The sequence below is a fragment of the Cololabis saira genome, chromosome 16 (assembly GCF_033807715.1).
Source record: "Cololabis saira isolate AMF1-May2022 chromosome 16, fColSai1.1, whole genome shotgun sequence".
In the NCBI taxonomy this organism is placed as follows: Eukaryota; Metazoa; Chordata; class Actinopteri; order Beloniformes; family Belonidae; genus Cololabis; species Cololabis saira.
Genome location: NC_084602.1, coordinates 22469067 through 22487690, shown reverse-complemented (window position 1 = coordinate 22487690; position 18624 = coordinate 22469067). Strand labels below are relative to the sequence as shown.

Here is an 18624-nt window from a genome sequence, read left to right as displayed (position 1 = left end):
AAAAAATAAACCACAATACAAAAAAACTCCTATTGCCTTCCATATGATGGAGGAGATGCTTTTCAAAGGACGCCAAGCTGGTTCTTCTGTGCACATTTCCCCATGATGGACAGCTGCTGATGTTGACTCTCATTCGTAGAATTTAACCTTCCCTTTGTAAAGTAGTAGTAAATAAAGAACCCGTGGAACACGATTTCATATCTAAAAATTAATTTACATTCATATCCCACCATTAGTTTTTTTTAAACTTCTATATATATTTTTTAAAGTTGATTCAAACAACATTCTCATCAGCACATAATGCTGATTTAAAAAAACAACTTTTATTTCAAGAGTTATTGAAAACAAAATAGTGTTTATCCTCTGATTCATTAGATTAGCACATGTTTAGTCCATTTTCTATAAATACACAAATAACACAGAGACAAATGCACTACTTTTGTTTTATTGGAAACTAATTACCATGACTCTAAGGAAAACGTTACCTTTTAGTTTCCATCGCAGGACGTTGCTATAATTGTTTTGGTATCTTAACAAAATATCATAAATTAAACAAGTGGGCAGTCCGGTTAAGTGTTTCATCCAGGTAAGAGTTTCAAAGTAATCCTGTTTTTGTGTTTTTAAGCAGGAGCTCGGAAAAACGCACCGTTGAGGGGGATATGGATTAAGCGCATTCGGGAATTTTGTTCTAACCAAATTTAACGACAGACAAGTCAGTCTATATTATAAGATAGCTACTATAATGTTATGTCGTACATGTTTTCAATCTGATACACGTATCAGTCCTTTTTGTTGTTGATGTTGTTGTTTTTCTGCTTTGGTAAAATATAATAATCTGGAAGGCTCTTTAAGAGCCCAAATCCACAAGACTGGAGGTTAGAGGTCCCAACAAGGAGTCCTGCAGTTGGTGTGGGTGTCCGTGCATGCCGTGCCCCGGCTGAGGGCCCCCCAGCCCGGACATGGGGTAGGCGGAGGCCCCGGGGTGGCTCATGCTGCCCTGGAGCAAAAGCGCAGAGTTCTGGTCGGGGCTCGGAGGTGGAGAAAACTCGTCCTCCGAGCTGGACATGAGAGACTTTCCTCCATCCAGAGGGGACAGCTGGTTCTGTTTGTTGCCGCCTGCGTTGTTGTTTTCACTGTTCTCCCTGGAAATGACGACAAGGAGAAATGAACGAAAATGCGCACAGTGAGAAGCAGGAGAAAATATGTTTGACATTTAGAACAAAAAAAAAAGGCATGGATTTTAGGAGCCAACAATACATGTTTTTCATTTAAATATTTTAGTGAAATGTTACTGAAACTATTGGATGTTGTCTTGCACCCCGTTTTTGTTTGCCTATAGGCCTGTTAAAACCATAGTGCGTATTCCGGTGTAACTTCACTTAACCTTTAACGAATACCTCCAAGGCAAGACTGCTTCCAAAACATGAATTCAAATGTTTTGTTTAAAAAAAAAACTGTATCGTTTGAATTTCCGAATCCATATATCTCAGATTCCCTCTGTTTCAGGTCACAGTTCCCGTTAAATCTCAGAAGAGTCTCATCTGACAGCGAGTCTCTAATGTTTTCATTGTGAGGACATGACAAGCCCTGAAAATATCCAGAAATCCACGGATACAAACAAACGTCAGCCTGAAATAAAATTATTCATATTAAAAATATAATTCCATTTCGTTTCCCTGCATGGTTTAATTCTCCGTGAATGCTGTTAACGTTGTTTTCGCATTTGATTCACTTTTTTCATGCATGGGTTATTTCTTCACTTTGAAAGTATTTACCTATGAGGCCTTTCAAGTGATTATTTTCCCTCGAAACAAATAGAATATATGTGTAGGTAAATGAGCCATGCGGAGGATTAGATCCAGCAGCGATGCTGTGACAGTTGCACCCACCTCTCCTTCGCCTCTGCAGCTCTGTCCCTCTGCCGTCTGTTTTTGAACCAGTTGCTGACCTGCGTGGTGGTCAGTCCCGTGGCCTCGGCCAGCTCCCTCTTCTCCCGCGGGGACGGGTACGGGTTGTGCGTGTACCACTCTCTCAGGACTCCCCTGGACTTCTCTTTGAAGCAGTAGCTGGTCTCCTCGCCGTCCCATATCGTGCGCGGCAGCGGGAATTTCCTCCGCACCCGGTACTTCCCCACGGCTCCGAGCGGCCGGCCGCGCAGCTTCTCCGCCTCCACGTAGTGCGCCTTCAGCCACAGCTGCTGCAGCTTCGGGTGGTTGTGCGGGGAAAACTGGTGGCTCTCCAGGATCTTGTAAAGCTCTCGGAAGTTCCCCCGGTGAAAAGCCACCACCGCCTTGGCTTTGAGGACGCTCTCGTTCTTGTGGAGGTGGTCGCAGGCGGGCAGGGACCAGAGGAAGCGGCCGAGTCTCTCCAGGTTTCCTCCCTGCTGCAGCACCTCGCAGACGCACGCCACTTGCTCCTGCGTGAACCCGAAGGACGGTAATATTGACATGTTGTCCGAGCTCACCCCTCCGCCCAAACGCGTGATATCCAAAGCGGCTGCAGTGCTTTATTGTGTTTATAATGGTGTTATCGCTGTTTTTTGTCGCAGTGCAATCCTTTCCGCGCGGTGCGGGCCTGTAGGCTATCCACTCCTCTCCAACCCCTGATGCGCGCAGCAGATTGGGATGTTGATTGTTGGGACAATTTGTTCCTGTTGGAGATATGTCAGGCTTAAAGGGAGCCTGTGCGTTTCGGTGATTGGCTCTCCCTTCTGCCCTGCACCCTGTACAGCAGAGCAGGACTGAGTTTGCAGCTCCGTTTCCTCCCCAGAGGCAGTGCGTCAGGGGCTGAAATAGGAGCGCTCCCACCTCCCGCCCCCACACAGGCAGAGGCTGCTGCAGCTCAGGGAGCACAGCACCGAAAAACTAATCAATTATCACAGAGCTCTTAGAAAGCCGTATTAACATGTTCCAAATATCTACTTGAATTGCTTAATGTAGACATCCAGTGTGGGGCAAACCACAGAATTGTTCTGTCGTGCGTTTGCCAGGGATGATAACTCACAAAAAGTCATGACAAAATTGTTATACATTAACATTAACATAGTCTTGTGGCATATATGTATACTTAAAAAAGTTAATGTAAAGCAATCAGAAGTTAAATAATAAAGCCGATAAAGAAGATGAAATAAAAAGTGAAACATTAAAAACATAAGCCCTTAATTTGTTCACACTTATATTGTTTTACAACCCCATATTCCTCCTTTATATTTGCATATTTTAAGCGACGAGGAACATAATTACCTGCAGATTGAACATTTACTTGTATTTCCCACCTTTGATACTCAATTAATTAGTGAAGCCGTTTATTTTATGAGGTGATATAATTTAATAAGTTCCTATGATAGTTGGGTCTATTATGTGCCATTATACGCACTTATTTATGAGCAACCTATAGTACCTGCCAAACGTGTTATGGGCCATAGACCGCCGGTAGGAAATCAGCCACTTAAGAGTGTGTGAACGTGTCTGTGTGTGAGAGTGTGTTTGAGGGGTTGATATGAAATGCCACATGGTTTAAACCGACCAGACAACTGGCCAAACTTTTCAAGGCAGAAAATAGCAGACACCTAACTTTAACTCCATTGTGGCAAATCGAGAGTTTCTTCATTGCTGCACATATCTGGACTCTTAATATCAAACTGTCATTTTGATGAAGCAGGTGAAACTAAAAATGTAGATTATTGAGGAAAAAAATAAATGTCGCCTTGCTCTCAATTTATGTCTGCTTTCTTCACGGATTACTGAAAAGGTCCTTGGAGCCTGTTGTCCGCATTTATGTTTCAGAGATTAGACGGGCACCTCACTGGCTCCAGTGTTTTCTGTGCGGTGAAACACTAAACCAATCCATTAGTAAATGAGTTCTCTGCGACACTAGTTCATGGTGGTGCAGTTGTTGGTTTGAGCCTCGTAGATCAAATTTCTTTATCTGCACTAAAGTCTGAAACTGAACTCTTTCCCTCTGTGTGTTATACGGTTTGTCTTGCTGCAGGATTTTCCCCCCCTTTTCATAAGGTTAAAATGTTTTTAATATTTGTTTCTGTGAAAAAGCTTAACTGAGAAGCAGTTTGGATCCGTGCTTCACCACATGAGAATTTATTGACAAATATATATAGGAAAAACGAAACAAAACATCTTAGTAGGGGAAATGAGCAACAAAAAAAAAATGAAATCGGCAGACCAGGTCATGAAACATCAGGCTCCACTATTTCAGTATCTGCTCCCATAATAAATGCAATGAAAAATAGATAAATAAAATAATGACAAAAAGAATTGCCATTAAATATGTCGTTTTTGTCTAACGCCAATTTACTTCAGCATGACAGGAGCCTCGAGCTTTTAAGGGAAATCTCACATTTTTAGCTCTGACTCATTTTTCAAGTTTCCTCATTCATATTTTATTTTTCAAAATAAGCGCCGTATTCTCCAAAGGAACCAACCCATCACTTCAACAAGAAGGTAAATATTGTTACAAAGCAGTGGCATGTAATAAATAGTCAGAAAACGAATTTCATAAAATTGCAGCTATATGGCCTAAAATGACTGCAGCAGCCTGGTACAGGCTTACATGTTGGACTGGACCCACGGGCTGGATGTATGGCTGCACTCTGGCTGCGTAAAACCTCAGTGCTTCAGTAAATGAGCTGTCTGATGAGCGGCTCTCGGGTTTCTCTAATATCTCTACCACATTGCGCCGCGCCTCCTCCTTTAACCCGAGCCGCCCGGGGGGCGAGATTATTTCAAGATGTGGACTCTCCGCCTCCGCCTCTGTCACGGCCAGCGCTGCTCTCCTCATAAGCCCACAAGTAATGTAATACGTAGGTAGACGATCCTTCGTTGCTTTCAAACGCGGGACTTCTAGGCAGAAAGGATTCCTTATTTCCCCCAGACGGCCTCTGCATCTTTTATTAACTCGAAAAATCCACAATGCGCACTCCTGTGCGCGCAGGGCAGCTGAAATCCTGAATGCTCGCAGTCTTGTTGGCATCTCTCTTATTTTCTGACGTTAGATCGGCCTGTGATTGAAGATGTCAATTTCACGCCGAAATAAGAATTCGGGCCGGAACCGGGATTTATTAATGAGCAGACATTTCTACGACGTTGCTTGAGCATTTTTGGATGGCACATTTAAGGGGAAAATACTTGAAATCCAGCAGTCGCACTCCAGTCCATCCACCAGTGTGGGAAAATGAGAAAAAGCTCAACTCCGAACGCTGGAAAACACTTCATAAAAATGTCATCATCAAAAAATGACTGCTTTTTCTGCTGGAGGGTTGGACTTTTTTTGGAAATATAGGAAAACTGAAACTGGCTCAGTAAACAGATGGTTTTCACTCTAAATCCAAAGTGCTATTTCAGCTGTATCAATTGGAATAAAGCCGGTACTGCCTAATCTAAGTGGAAATATCAGATTTTTGTTTGAAGGGGAATGGGGAATAATTATTCATTAATTTAAAAATCTCAAAATAAACATTTAAAAATATAGTTTGACTTTACAAAACCGAGAATTTAAAATCATTGTCATGCGCAAGGTTTAATTTAGTTCCCGCTGATTAGAAAACAACTAATTAAAAGAAAAAAAATCCACATGATGTATCTGCAGATTTCCTGCTTTTATCAATGGAATCAATGTGAGCCCATCTTTGTCATCGTTTTCGAGACTGTGGTTGATTCGGGATGCCTTCAATGTGTCTTTGATTAGGAGTTGAAGCACTTTATTTGGTGGTGAGAAAAAAAGGCAGCTCTTTCTCTCAAAACAAAACACAACTGTTGACATGAGTGAGTTAAATGAAATTGGAGCTGCAATTATCAGCTTAACAGAGTTTCCTGTCATGTTGGAAAATTAGACTTGGTACAAGTAGCCTATGCTGGGGTTAGACACCCCCCTTCCCGCCCGCCCCATCCCATCAAAATCATTACGCATTTCCTCAGAGGACCACCTCCACAAATTTGCAATTAAGACCGAGGCTTTTACAGTGCTCTGCTCCGTAAACACACCCCGAGTGTATAGATGAGGACATTTGTTTTTAAGAGTCTCTTTTTTTCTCTGGCTGCAGGGCTGGGATAAATAAACAAACGAGGCAGGCAGACAAACACATAAACAAACAAAAGGAACGACTCAAATGTCATGAGCAGCTTCTATATGTGCCTCCTGGCAGGGAGGGGGCGCCACTACAGTGCTGTCACACTAGTCAGAATGTAACTCCTGACAGGATGAGCTGCTGTTTTAGTTGCACAAGTCACACAGTTGTCAAGCAGGTGTGTGAGAGTCGGTGATCCTCACTGGTCATTTCAGTCCTCACATGCTCTGCTCCTGTTACAACATGGTGTTTTTCTCTTTGGGAAATACCTTCGACGGCTGTGGTGTGGACTCCAAGCCACCCCCAGCTGCTGTCTGTGTGTGTGTGTGTGTGTGTGTGTGTGTGTGTGTGTGTGTGTGTGTGTGTGTGTGTGTGTGTGTGTCTATGTGCGTCACACTCAGACTTACACACTTAAAACTGTCCACATGAGTTATGTTCCCTGTCCTTGACATCCAGAACAAACCAGTGAATCATGCTAGCTGCATCCACCCCTGGATGATGGGCAGCAGCAGACATATGCATGCACATGGCTTCTAAATCAATGATCTAGTGTTGCTTGCACATGGCCAGCAACAACTAGGAAAACTCTTTCAGAACATTTATTTCCTTTCTACAGTTCATATAAACCCCGCTACTGACTTTTCACAGCCCAGTTTCTTCCAGTCTGGCCAGTAGTGGTGGGTCTGCAGTAGACTGGTACCCGCTGACCCCTGCCCTCTCATTAGTGGGACGTAGAGTGGTGGAGTACCGCACTCCCCAGGTCATGTTACATATGGCTTGCAGTCTGCTGCGCCTTATTAAATGTCAGCTTTGAAACCATTTGAAAGATCAGAGGTCAGTGTTTTTAATAAGGCCAGAGTTCTGGGGGAGTTCCCTTTTTTCTTTTTTTCTTTTTTTAACCCTACACCCAAGTATGTTTCACGTTGCGTGTTTAAAATTGTGGACAAAATGACCTACTAATTCATAGATATGATGATGTCCTCGTTTGGACTCATGAAGAGATTAGTTACATATTTAAATGTACTGACCTCTTGTTGTTGTGCTCCCTCTCTGTCTTATTCATATCTGTGATACACAAAGGTTGAATTTAGAGTTTTCTTTGCCCTCCTCCCTCCCGTGAGATCCACAGACTGCTGCAAATGGGATATTGTTCTGGGCTCCAACAAAGCTGTTTTCACCCTTTTCAATATTACAGGAGTTACTCGATACCTAACAATCAACTAATCCACTGCCCATGGCGACGAGGTCACCTGTGTGCAGGTAACTTTATCCTGCCCGCCAGCCTCTCCCTCCCCTTTCCCGTTAGTCGCGACCATTTTTCCTTTCTCCTCCTCTGTGCCTCAACAGTGAGCACAGACAAACAGCCTCTGTTTATTTAGATCATCAGTTAGATCATATGTAACTCCTGTAGCTGGGATCGGCTGAGAAGACAACTCATATAATCTACCACAGATGCAGCGTGAATAAAGAAAGAAAGAAAAAACAAAACAAAAAAAAATCCTGTTGTTCATTCATTTGACAACCTTGCCTCCATCTTATCCATCCACACTGGTTTGCTCAGGTACCCATTTCTAAAAGAAGCAGAAATTCACAAATTTACAGAGAATCCCCTGAAGCCGTGACAGGAGTTGAGGCTCATTTCTGGACGGGGTGAGTGACAGGACCTCAAATTCATTCTTCCACATGTCGAATAGCAGGATGGTGGGGTTTGGGGCTCCGTTTTAGCCGAAAGGCCGCTGGATTGAACTGAGCTTTGTGGAGCTGCAGACCCCCCACCCAAAAGGAGCTTTACCTCTGGAAATCTCATTGCTGTTTATTTGAATTACAGGGGCTGAGAAGAGAAAAGGAGGCCTAATGAACTCCAGGTTGCTGGGCATGTGCAAACAATCACCGCAGGTTTGCAGAGGGCTGCTGCAGGCCTGCTGGATTACAGCATACCATTCCCCCTATCCCATCCATCCTCACAATTTGGCTACATGGGACTCTTAAATGTTGGCAGGACATGTGCTTTTTCTCTGTCATAAACTTGCATTCTTCACAGGCATTTTGTGTCACTAAAATTTTGAGAAAGATAACTCCATGATTCCGTTTCGTTCATTTTAAAGTTGAAATTTATAGCAAAGAATTAAAAGTCTGTTTTATGTTTTTATAAATATAAACTTTTATTGCAGTATTGAGATTTAGAAAAATACATTCAAATAATTTCAAATAACAAACACATTTTTTCAAACTAAGATAAAAAAAAAATTACTTTTTGATAATAAATTTTGGTTTATGACATTAAAGCACTGAGGATACTTTCACTGAAAGGTCCACTCATATGTCCTGACAAAGAAAAGCATCACTAGTCACTGGCATAAAAGAGATGTGATGCAATGATGAATGTGTGGGGTGTGAGATGGCTGGAAGGTTGAAATGTGCTATTATGGTCACATATGACAGCGAGAACTTTGTCTGCTGTTGTGAAAAGCTTCGGACACACTTGACAAATGGGCTCCATGCTCTCTTTGTCTGACACCCAGCAAATGTGCCAGCAGAGGTGGTGGTGGTGATAAATCTCTGAAGCTGCTTTCTGCTCACTGGCGCAACAGCTACAGTTGAATTAACATTTAGTGATACCCACAAAAAAGTAAAAGGCACTCTTGTTCAAAAAATATTATGATACCATGCAAAGAAAAACAATTAGAACATCTCTGTTTCAAAGGTGGAACTATAAAAAAAATCCTTTGTTTAATTTATAACCTATCCCTTTGTTCCTTGACTTCTCAAAAGCACACACATTGTAGTTGTTTGAATCTGGCTTTATAGAAAAATATCTCTCCTGATCAATGACATTCAGAGAGACACCTCAAAACGTTGAAGCATGATATACAGTATCATCGCGTCTAATTAACATATTGAGAGCTGCAGCATTACAAACAACGTAAGATTAAAGATATTCACATCTTGGCCTCGCAGGTTGATGATGAGACTTACTATTAGGAGCCACTGCTGCAGCAGTGTGCATTTGTTGGGGTGTGTCACATACGACAAACCCTTTCAACAGAGAGGCTGTTTGAAATTTTGTATCGTCATCGTGGTAGTGCAAATGCTAAAACAGACCGATGCCAGTTTGTATTTTGAGTAGCAGAAAGGCACATTCTTTTTCACATCCATTACTGCCAAATTGTTTTATATGATATAAAGCACAAAAGCAGCATTTTGCAGTGACTTGAGAGGCATTCAGAGAATTTAAAGTGCTTACTGAAGGACACTTTTTTTCCCCTAAATCAGCAGCTTTCCGTGTTTAATGACCTATTCTCTGCACGTGTGTTCAGTCCTTCAGTGAAGCTTTTTAACCGACAACTTTCGTAGAGGCTCTCTCCCTCTTACCCCTTCACAATGACCTTTTTGGTTTGACCCAGATGACACATTTAGTTTGGAGGAACATCCTGGTCACATGACTGGAGGCATTCCAGCACCTGCTTCTGCAGATCAAATCCACTCAACAGGAAGTAGCAGGTGTTGGCTATAAAATGCACATTTAAACGAGGCTCAAACACATACGGCAACTACTTCTGTTAGCTCCTAACAATCTGAATTTTTCGTTTCACGAATAGGTCTTTTCAAATGTGTCACAGGCTTTTTTTTTTTTCTTTCAATTTTCATGACAAACTGATAAAGCCCACCCACAGGGCTCCTCTCGGACTAGAGTGCATTGTAACAGTCAAAGAACACAAATAATTTAAAGGGTTGAAAACACACGCGCACACAAAAGAGAGTTAAAAGACTCATCATATCACTGCTCGGGTAGACATGAGTGCTTCTGCAACAGGTGAGGTTTGAGGCTAGAGGTCGGCCATGTCCTCATCCATTTGCACTGTCTGCAGCTTGGCCAGCTCTTTCCCCTCCACGGCCTCCATGTCCCCACACATGGCCCGTACCATTTCATTCATGGCTCCCGACCCCGAACCGTCCACCTTGTTCTCTGGCAGGTTCATGTAGTTGCTATTCATGCCAGGGCCCATCAGGTGTGAGGACGGGGCTCCTCGTGGCACCTCGTGGTTCCCGAGGTACTCTGCAGGCTGGAGGTGGTGGTTGTTTGGGTCTGTTTGAGCCATCAGGGGTGTGCTAACCGTGAGGGTGGTGTAGACCTCTGGCTCAGAGTTGGAGGAGCTGACGGCGGTGACCTCAGGGGTGGGAGTGTCGCCGTGGCTGGAGGAAACCTCCGAGTTGGGGTTAGTGTAGCTGATCTGAACACCAGAGTTCAGTTGGAGCCCGTGGTGGTACGAGGTGTACATTCCTCCCTCCAAAGGCTCCTTCTTGATGGCTGCTTGGCCGGTGTTGCTCATGCTGTAGAGGACTGTACTGTGGTGCAGAGATGCCATGTTCAGCTTGTCCTGCTGCTGGAATGAGTCATCGCTGGAGGAACTCACTGCTACATTATTCAGAGGCATATTGCCTATGGAAATAAAACAATAGATCAGTATAAATATTATGTCAAGTTCTCATCCCTACTGCTGAATTCCCTTTTTACCTTTGACTGTATTTTAGATTTTATTCACAGCAGACCTTGGCCTAAAATACGCCGTTGTCTCACCCACTTCATTCTCTTTAAGCTCGACCCGAAAGTGCCCCAGAGGACAACTGCAACAGCCTGCCAAGACTCACCAGCAAGCTGCAATTTTCAGTTTTTTTCCCCCCTTCTTCTTCATCCTGGTCTAGATTCTCTGCTTTATGTTAAATTGAGTGCTGCAATGGTTCATTCCCATGTTAAAGCCTTTCATAGCTGCAGATAGCCCGCAACATATTCTCCTTCGCTGCTCTGGAAATCAAGAGTGTGATGATGGTGAGTGATGGTAACTTCAGGACGTGTTTTTATCCATCTCTATAGGCTTCTAAAAGTACCACTCCTTCTATAAATATAAATGTGTGCGCATGTCTCTGTGTGCATGTCCCTTCCCAAATTCTCTTTCTCCGTGTTATGCATAGTATCATCCCTCCAGGCTATGGTCCAAATGCAGGCGAGCCAATAAAGCCGCTGAGACGTATGTGATGGGGGCGGAAAAAAACTTGTTGACAAACTACGAGGGGTCGTGCGACATTGCACTGAAACTTTAAAGGAGGGCAAAGGGCAACACTGAGCTGTTATCAAATCAGGAGATAGTCCATTAGAGTGTAGCGTAATGAAGTACCAATTGCTTGTTATTTTAGTGTCTCATAAGCACCAATGCAACAGTGTTTCAAACGTGCAGTTCAAATGACTATTTAAATGGTTAAAATTGGTTAGATGTTAGGAAAAGTCTTTAAATCTTTAAGTCTTTTAAGCCTGACATCACAAGGTTTGACACTCAAAATGGTTCAGCTGTTCCAATCCTGTGTGTTACTTAAAGTACAATAATGACAACTACAATTTAAAGGTGAACTTGGCGTTTTTGTGTTAACATTTATTATTTTCTGAACCCACCTTGTTCTGTGATTGCTGAGGAGGAGGGGGCAGAGGAGAGCTGCAGGGGAGGAAGACCTACATCACTGTTAAGTAATGAGCTCCCATTATTGTCTGACATTCCGCTTGGTACCTGGACCAGACTGTAGCCACCTAGCTGCAGAGCACCTGATGGTGTGCTGAATGTCAGCACAGAGGAGCCTCCATTCTGGGCAGCCATGGTGTGCACGCCCTCCATCTTCACGTCTGCACCGTTCACACAGCCAGAATAGGGGGCGTACTGTAAGGTAGACTCCTCAGCGCTGCCCAGTCCTTTCTCCTGTCCTGTCTGCATGTGCATGTCGGCTCCAGAACCCCCCAGCAGCATCCCCCCAGACGGCCTCAGGGGGTTGAACGCCAAGGGCTGGATGCCCAAATTGAGCCCGTTGAAGAGGATGTTTCCAGGTGAGTGCAGGTAAGATGAGCTGCCATTGTGAAACACGGTGGAGGACGTGTTACTGGTCGCTAGGTTACCGTTGTAGAGGCCACCGCCGCCAGATCCGGGGGACATCTTGATGTCCCCAATCTGCTGGATGACGACCCCACTGTCCAGAGCTCCCGTCTGAATGGGAAGGTTCCCATGTGTTATCACTCCGTCTGAAGAATTGGAGAGAGGACGAGGGGACAGCTCCTCCTGGCCTTTACTGGATTCATCTTCGGTGCTGTGGTTCCCATCAGATTCACTTTTGGGACAAAGGAAGACAAATATAAATTCACTTGTCACAAAACAAAGGAAAAACAAACAGATTTATTTTTCTTTTTGCTATTAGTTGTTATAAATTAACCTCAAATAAAAATAGCATATTCTTAGAAAAAGCATCCTCTTAATAGGAACATTAAGTTATTCATCTGTGAAAGAAATCAACAGACTTCCATTTCGGCAATGGGCCATGTTACACCATATAAATGGAAAATAATAAAGCTATTTAATGATATTCATATCAGTTACAGAAACAGCCACATTCCAGAGAAAGAGTCACATTTATTACTGTGTTATAACACAGCTTTGAAGCGCAGGCTCTGCTTTTGAATGTGCAGGCCCCTTCTACCTCATGGAGAGCAGCTCTGACAGCAACCAGTCAACATCAACAACCCTGTGACCATTTGGCGCAATAAATTCTGGTGTGACAAATGCCAGCAATGTTGGCCTGACTGAACAAATGGTCTGGAGTCTCGATTTGTTTCCTCCCATAGTCGAAATGTTAAATTAAAATCCTTATTTTCCAGTCTTCAAAAAAAAAAATGCATTCTTAACACGACCAGCTGTTTTAATTCATCTATAAAAAGATCGTGCGCGAACACACAACCAAAAATCAATTTCAAGGAAATTATTCGAATATTGTTGCAAGAAATCCACTGGTTTCAAATAACGTGGTGAATCATAATTTCAGTGGCGGCAGACAGTTTATAATATTGTGTGTGTGTGTGTGTGTGTGTGTGTGTGTGTGTGTGTGTGTGTGTGTGTGTGTGTGTGTGTGTGTGTGTGTGTGTGTGTGTGTGTGTGTCCATCCACGCGCGTGTTTGAGAGAGAGAGAGAGAGGGAGAGAGAGAAAGGGAGAGAGAGAGAGAGAGAGAGAGAAAGAGAGAGAGAGAGAGAGAGAGAGAGAGAGAGAGAGAGAGGTCACCTCCACCAGGTGCGTCATCTTTGTTCACAGAGAGGGAAACATGAAAGAGTTGATGGAAGCTCGGAGAGCCTTTTTTGGTCCCAGAGGAGAAAAAAAGTAATCATGAAAATGATTTATGTGCTTTCCCGTGAGGCACGTGCACGCGCTAGTGTGTTCATGCATACGCACCTCATATAGATAAGAAGAAGGTAAAGTGCTCTTTTAAGTCACCTTTTGAACTTTTTCATCAAAGTTACCTTCTTCATCTCCTGTCTGCCATCCAGATCACTGTGTGGTATCATGTTATTTTGTTGCCTATGGTTTCCATGACTCTAAGCTCCGCTTCACTTGAAACCGGATCTGAGTGGCAACAGCTTCATATTTCAAAACATTAAAAGCGTGCTCCCAAGCTTTTTTCCCCTCTCCATAACTATCAACGCTTAATGTCTCCTATTGTCAAGTCTTGCACAGCTCGACGGGGCATTAATAAATACAGATATGGGCACTTATTGAATTGAATGTGAATAGTAATACATTCACAGACCATTAAAACAAATAAAGACAAATTATTTAAATCGAATGTATACGCGAGTCCATTTGAATCCGCATTTTTACGCACGGGGTAGGCTGAAACTCCGCGGCGCGTCCCTTTTGTTGCCTCACCTTTTTGATTGCGCCTCCGAGGGGTTTCTGTCTCGCTGTCTTCTGTTCTTAAACCAGTTGCTGACCTGGGTCAAGGAGAGTCCTGTTATTTTGGCCAGATTTCGTTTCTCGGCGGGGGACGGGTACCTATTCTGATTGTAAAGATCCTTCAGCGCGTTTCGCGACCTCTCCTTAAAACAATAAACAGTCTCCTCGCCGTCCCAGATAGTCCTGGGGAGAGGGTACTTTCTCCGGATCCGGTACTTGTCCACGGCGCCCAGGGGTCTCCCCCGCGCCTTCTCCGCCTCGGTGTACCGGGCCTTGTACCACAGATCCTGCAGAAAGGTGTGGTTGGACGCGCTGAAACTGTGGTTCTCCAAAATACTGTACAGCTCCTGATAGCGCGCCTGGTGGAAAGCGACGAGAACTTGCGCTTTGAGGATGCTTTCGTTTCCGCGGAGCAGGTCGCTCTGCGGCAGGGACCACAGGAACCTGGCCAGCCGGTCCACGTTGCCCCCCTGCTGCAGCGCCTCGCAGACGCACGCCACTTGCTCCGGGGAGAACGCCAGGGAGGAGGCGGCGCTCACCAGCAGCTCTGCGCGCACCGCGTCCGCGCTGGGAGCCGTGCGCTCCATGGACAACTCCGCCGCGTCCAGCGCCACAAGCCTGATACACTCCCGCGTATCCACCTCCTTCACATTTTCCCTCTTGATGTCATTTGCTGTTGTGACCTCTCCGGCAGAAGAAGAAGACATTTTTTTTTTTTTTTTTTTGTTCAAACCTTCCCTGGTAGAGTCACTCCTCCCAGCTCGATCAGGTTACCTCCTCGCCATGCGAAGGCGATCGGATATCTGACAGCAGCTGTAAGTAGATATCTCTCTCCCCTTTTTTCCTCCCCAACGTGACTTTTACTCTGCGGGGACTGGAGCTAGAGGGAGACACACTTGGGTCTATCTGCAGGAGAGCCACGCCATTGGCCGCCGCGGGGCCCATAAGGGAGGAGCGAGCGGGATTCATACGCGAATGCTTGGCTTCCAGCTGTCAGTCACATCCCAGCCCAGTCCAGTCGGCTCCGTCCCCGCGATTCACCTGTGCAAGGTGATTGCTTTTTGGGATCATCGTGGGAACGGAATATCATTGTTTTCTGTATTAGCAGGATTTGCAGTGCATGCAGGTATGCACAAAAGTGTTTCCATTCACGTCCGGACAGGGAAACCCAAGCATGGGTGGGGGGGTTAATTGTGGGAGTGTAGTCGCAATTTGAAAAGCTAAATAATGACCGAGTCAAATTTGAGATTGATAAAGTCCACAAACACAATTACATTTCAGGTGCAAAATCCAGCCTTTTTCCGTTCCTTACCACATTATCCGTTGTCATCAATTTAAAACTAATATAATCACCATGTTTCAGCACGAATCCTTCATCAATTTGCGTTATTATGCGGGGTCTTTTTTTATTTCATTTGCATGAGTCATAATCTTCTCTCAAACTGAATTAACTCAATAGAAAATACAATCAGTCTTTACAAAAAATATCAAAATCTATCAATTTATTTTTACTAAAACATGCGTTGTAAAGTGTAGAAAGCATCCAGTATCATACATGGGCTAACTTCTAACGGCTCTAAATAATTGTTTTCAGGCAAAAATAAATAAATAAATACAATAAAATATTGTTAATGTATTTATATGCACTTAGCCCCCTTATAGAAATTACGTTTCACATTTTTAGACAATTTCTGGCATTATTTATTATCAAAATAAATAAAAGGCAACCTATAGGCTTGGGTTTAAATCAGATGAAATGCTAGTCATTGCTAAAGCTGAAAACACTGGATCTCAAACTAAACTATTCAATCAAATCCTCTTAAGTTAATGTTACGTTTTCATCACTTTGATATCATAATAAACATCCCGTGTCTTTGTGGTGTGAGAAAAAATGGCTCAAGAATTCCAGATCAATTATTTTCCAATAAATATTTGCACATTCACCCAGAAAGCATGTGAGGTTAGAAGTCCTGCATGGGTTAACAACATCTGAGTCATTTTTTGGTTTTGATTATGTTTCAGTTTAGACTTACTTTAGGTCAAAGACTACAGGGAAGTACAGCTAAACACATCATCAAAAACAGCTGTTTTATACATTCGCGCTAAATACAACCTTTTTGTGAAAATAAACTATTCCATTTTTCATCTCAGACCTCATTAGACCTCCCAGGGGGGCCCTGTCACTGCCTGCCTGCCTGCAACACAGTGGACTGCCCAGAAGTGATTAAATAGGAACTAGATTATCAGCAGTGTTTTCCGTCGGACCACATTCCGTGTCACGCAGCGGCTCGCTGCTCTGAAAACCACGGGAAAGCTCAACGTTGTTGACATATTTTAAAACCTGCTAGTTTTCGTGTTCGGGGCAGATATGGATGACCAGGGGTGTCCGAGATGCAAAACAACAAAATACAGAAACCCGTCGCTGAAGTTGATGGTGAATGTCTGCGGTCACACGCTGTAAGTACTTAATTGATCACCAATAACACCGGACCTTATTTGTACACAGCTGGCTTCAAACTGTATTAAAGAGCACCGGACTACGCAGGAAAATGCACAGAAAGGTGCTTTGGAATAATCTCGGAAAGGTTTCAACTGTTAGTTGGTGATATATTGCGAGTATCGATGGTTGGAGGCTACACAGGACCACCAAACTGTTTGTTTATAATTGAGCTAAGAGCTAAATTTGACAGTTCAGGTTTTGACTCCCATGTTATCCAGCTAGTACACCGGAGGTGTCAAAAGTATTCACATTCATTACTCAGGTAGAAGTATAGATACTAGAGTTTAAAAATACTCCTGTTGAAGTATCAGCTCAAGTTTTTTACTCAAGTAAAAGTATAAAAGTACTGGTTTCAAAACTACTTAAAGTATAAAAGTAAAAGTAATGTAAGGGGGAAAAAAGCCATTAAGGATAAAAGCCATTGAAAATGAATGCATCTTAATATAATGCAAATATATTAAAGAACCATATATGTGTACTATTGAGCATTAACATGTGTTTCAGAGAGCAGGAGATATGATGACTAGTTGCCTATAAGTATTGTAATGGTGCAAAAAGTCAAACTTCAGAGGCATGTTATCATTTATCCTAACCTTTATTGGAATGTACATCCAAGTTTAGTTGCAGGAATCTGAGGGATGTAAGAACAAAACTGGACAAGAACATCTGAAACAACCACAACCAAATTCACTCTATCCGGATGGAGCAATTTAACTGGATAGTTTTTTTTAAAGGCCGAAATGAAATAGAGTAAAGAGGCTGTTTTTAAAATGTAAGGAGTAAAAAGTACAGATAATTAAGTGAAAATGTAAGGAGTAAAAGTAAAAAGTTGTCTGAAAAATAATTACTCCAGTGAAGTATAGATAACCAAAATTTCTACTTAAGTAAGGTAACAAAGTATTTGTACTTCGTTACTTGACACCTCTGTAGTACACATCAGAGAGTTAGTATGTAATGTTGGCAGCATTAACAGTTACAGCTTATATGGACCGTCACAGAAAGCTCAGCAAGGCTTGACAGAGTTTTTACATCCTTTAGTACAGCAGAGCACCATAGCACCCCAGGGAAGGTTTGGAGTCATACAGTTACATTTTAGTACAATTACATATTGTTTGAACCTGTAATGCATTGACAATTTCCTCAGCGTTAAAATGTGTCTTTTTCTGAAACTTGCAAGGCAAGGCAAGGTACATTTATTTATATAGCACAATTCAACACAAGGTAATTCAAAGTGCTTTACATTGACATTAAAAGCGGCAAGACATAATTAGACAGTAAATAACAAATAAGATTGAAAAAATTAAGAATAAGACGATAAAAAAAGAAGTAAAATAATAAAAAGCACAAGCTGTTAAAAATAAGGGCAGTAGAATACAGCAAGTAAGTTTAATTTAAGAGTACGCTTCAGTAAACAGTAATGTTTTTAGGCTTGATTTAAAGGAGCTGACAGTTGGAGCAGACCTCAGGTCTACAGGAAGTTTGTTCCACCGGTGAGGAGCAGAATAACTGAACGCTGCCTCACCTTGCTTGGTTCTGGTTCTTGGGACACACAACAAACCAGATCCAGAAGAACCTCAGGGGTCTGGGAGCTTCATAGGGAACTAAAAGATCAACCATGTATTTTGGTCCAAGACCATTCAGTGCTTTGTAGACCAGCAGTAAGATTTCAAGAGATTTCAAGATTCAAAGCATTTTGATGCTGCAGTCATACATCCCAGTTCAGCATGGGACAAGTAGTGACTTATCAGAATCAAAATTAAAAAAGAAGTGTATTGCCAAGTAGTTTAACATACACAATGAGTTTGTTGTGGTGATTGGTGCAATATAAAAGAGCAAATAATATTAAAGGAAAAAATGTACAACATGTTGGTTCTAAAGTGTCGGAGTAATGAGTCTGTACAGGATGTGCGTTAATGTGACGCATAAGGTCAGAAGTGGGGTATTTGCGTTAATGTAACGTAGAGTGGGCTGGGGGGACAGTCTGTGGTAGACGGGGGAGAGGGGGATCCGGGGCCTTGTTGATGAGTGTAATATTTGTGTGTTTGCATTTATGTGCTGATGCTTATATCAGATCATATGCATAAATATTGATGGTAAAAATGACTTTCTTGGAGGCAAAAATCAAATCTGTTGCACATTTTTTTAGATACAGCATCATTCTAGATTGCCAACAACTGTGTATCTTTTCAATGATGATATGCACTCAAATCTTATGATTGATCTTGCTAGCGTTGCAAGCAGAAACTTTCATTTCCTCCAGATTGTATCCTAAGTGTGCCCATATATA

General features: G+C 42.8%; 3 protein-coding genes across 3 annotated transcripts in view; 1 reads left to right on the top strand and 2 right to left on the bottom strand.

Annotated features, from left to right (window-relative positions):
- Positions 1 to 288: 288 nt before the first annotated feature.
- Positions 289 to 2751, bottom strand: LOC133461927 (homeobox protein six1b). Its single transcript, XM_061742950.1, has 2 exons — positions 1890 to 2751; positions 289 to 1142 (listed from the first exon to the last, which is right to left on the bottom strand). Exons 1-2 carry the CDS (start codon positions 2447 to 2449, stop codon positions 848 to 850), a joined length of 855 nt encoding a protein of 284 aa, XP_061598934.1. The 5' UTR covers positions 2450 to 2751; the 3' UTR covers positions 289 to 847.
- A 5478-nt stretch (positions 2752 to 8229) lies between these two features.
- On the bottom strand, positions 8230 to 14689 carry six4a (SIX homeobox 4a). Its single transcript, XM_061743023.1, has 3 exons — positions 13811 to 14689; positions 11526 to 12226; positions 8230 to 10520 (listed from the first exon to the last, which is right to left on the bottom strand). The coding sequence occupies exons 1-3, from the start codon at positions 14542 to 14544 to the stop codon at positions 9907 to 9909; spliced, it is 2049 nt and encodes a 682-aa protein (XP_061599007.1). The 5' UTR covers positions 14545 to 14689; the 3' UTR covers positions 8230 to 9906.
- Positions 14690 to 16111: 1422 nt separating this feature from the next.
- Positions 16112 to 18624, top strand: part of mnat1 (MNAT1 component of CDK activating kinase) — a 39377-nt gene continuing 36864 nt past the window's right edge. Inside the window, exon 1 of the mRNA XM_061743065.1 lies at positions 16112 to 16294. Coding sequence (XP_061599049.1) covers positions 16206 to 16294 — 89 coding nt within the window. The 5' untranslated portion in view covers positions 16112 to 16205. The remainder of the gene's footprint in view (positions 16295 to 18624) is intronic.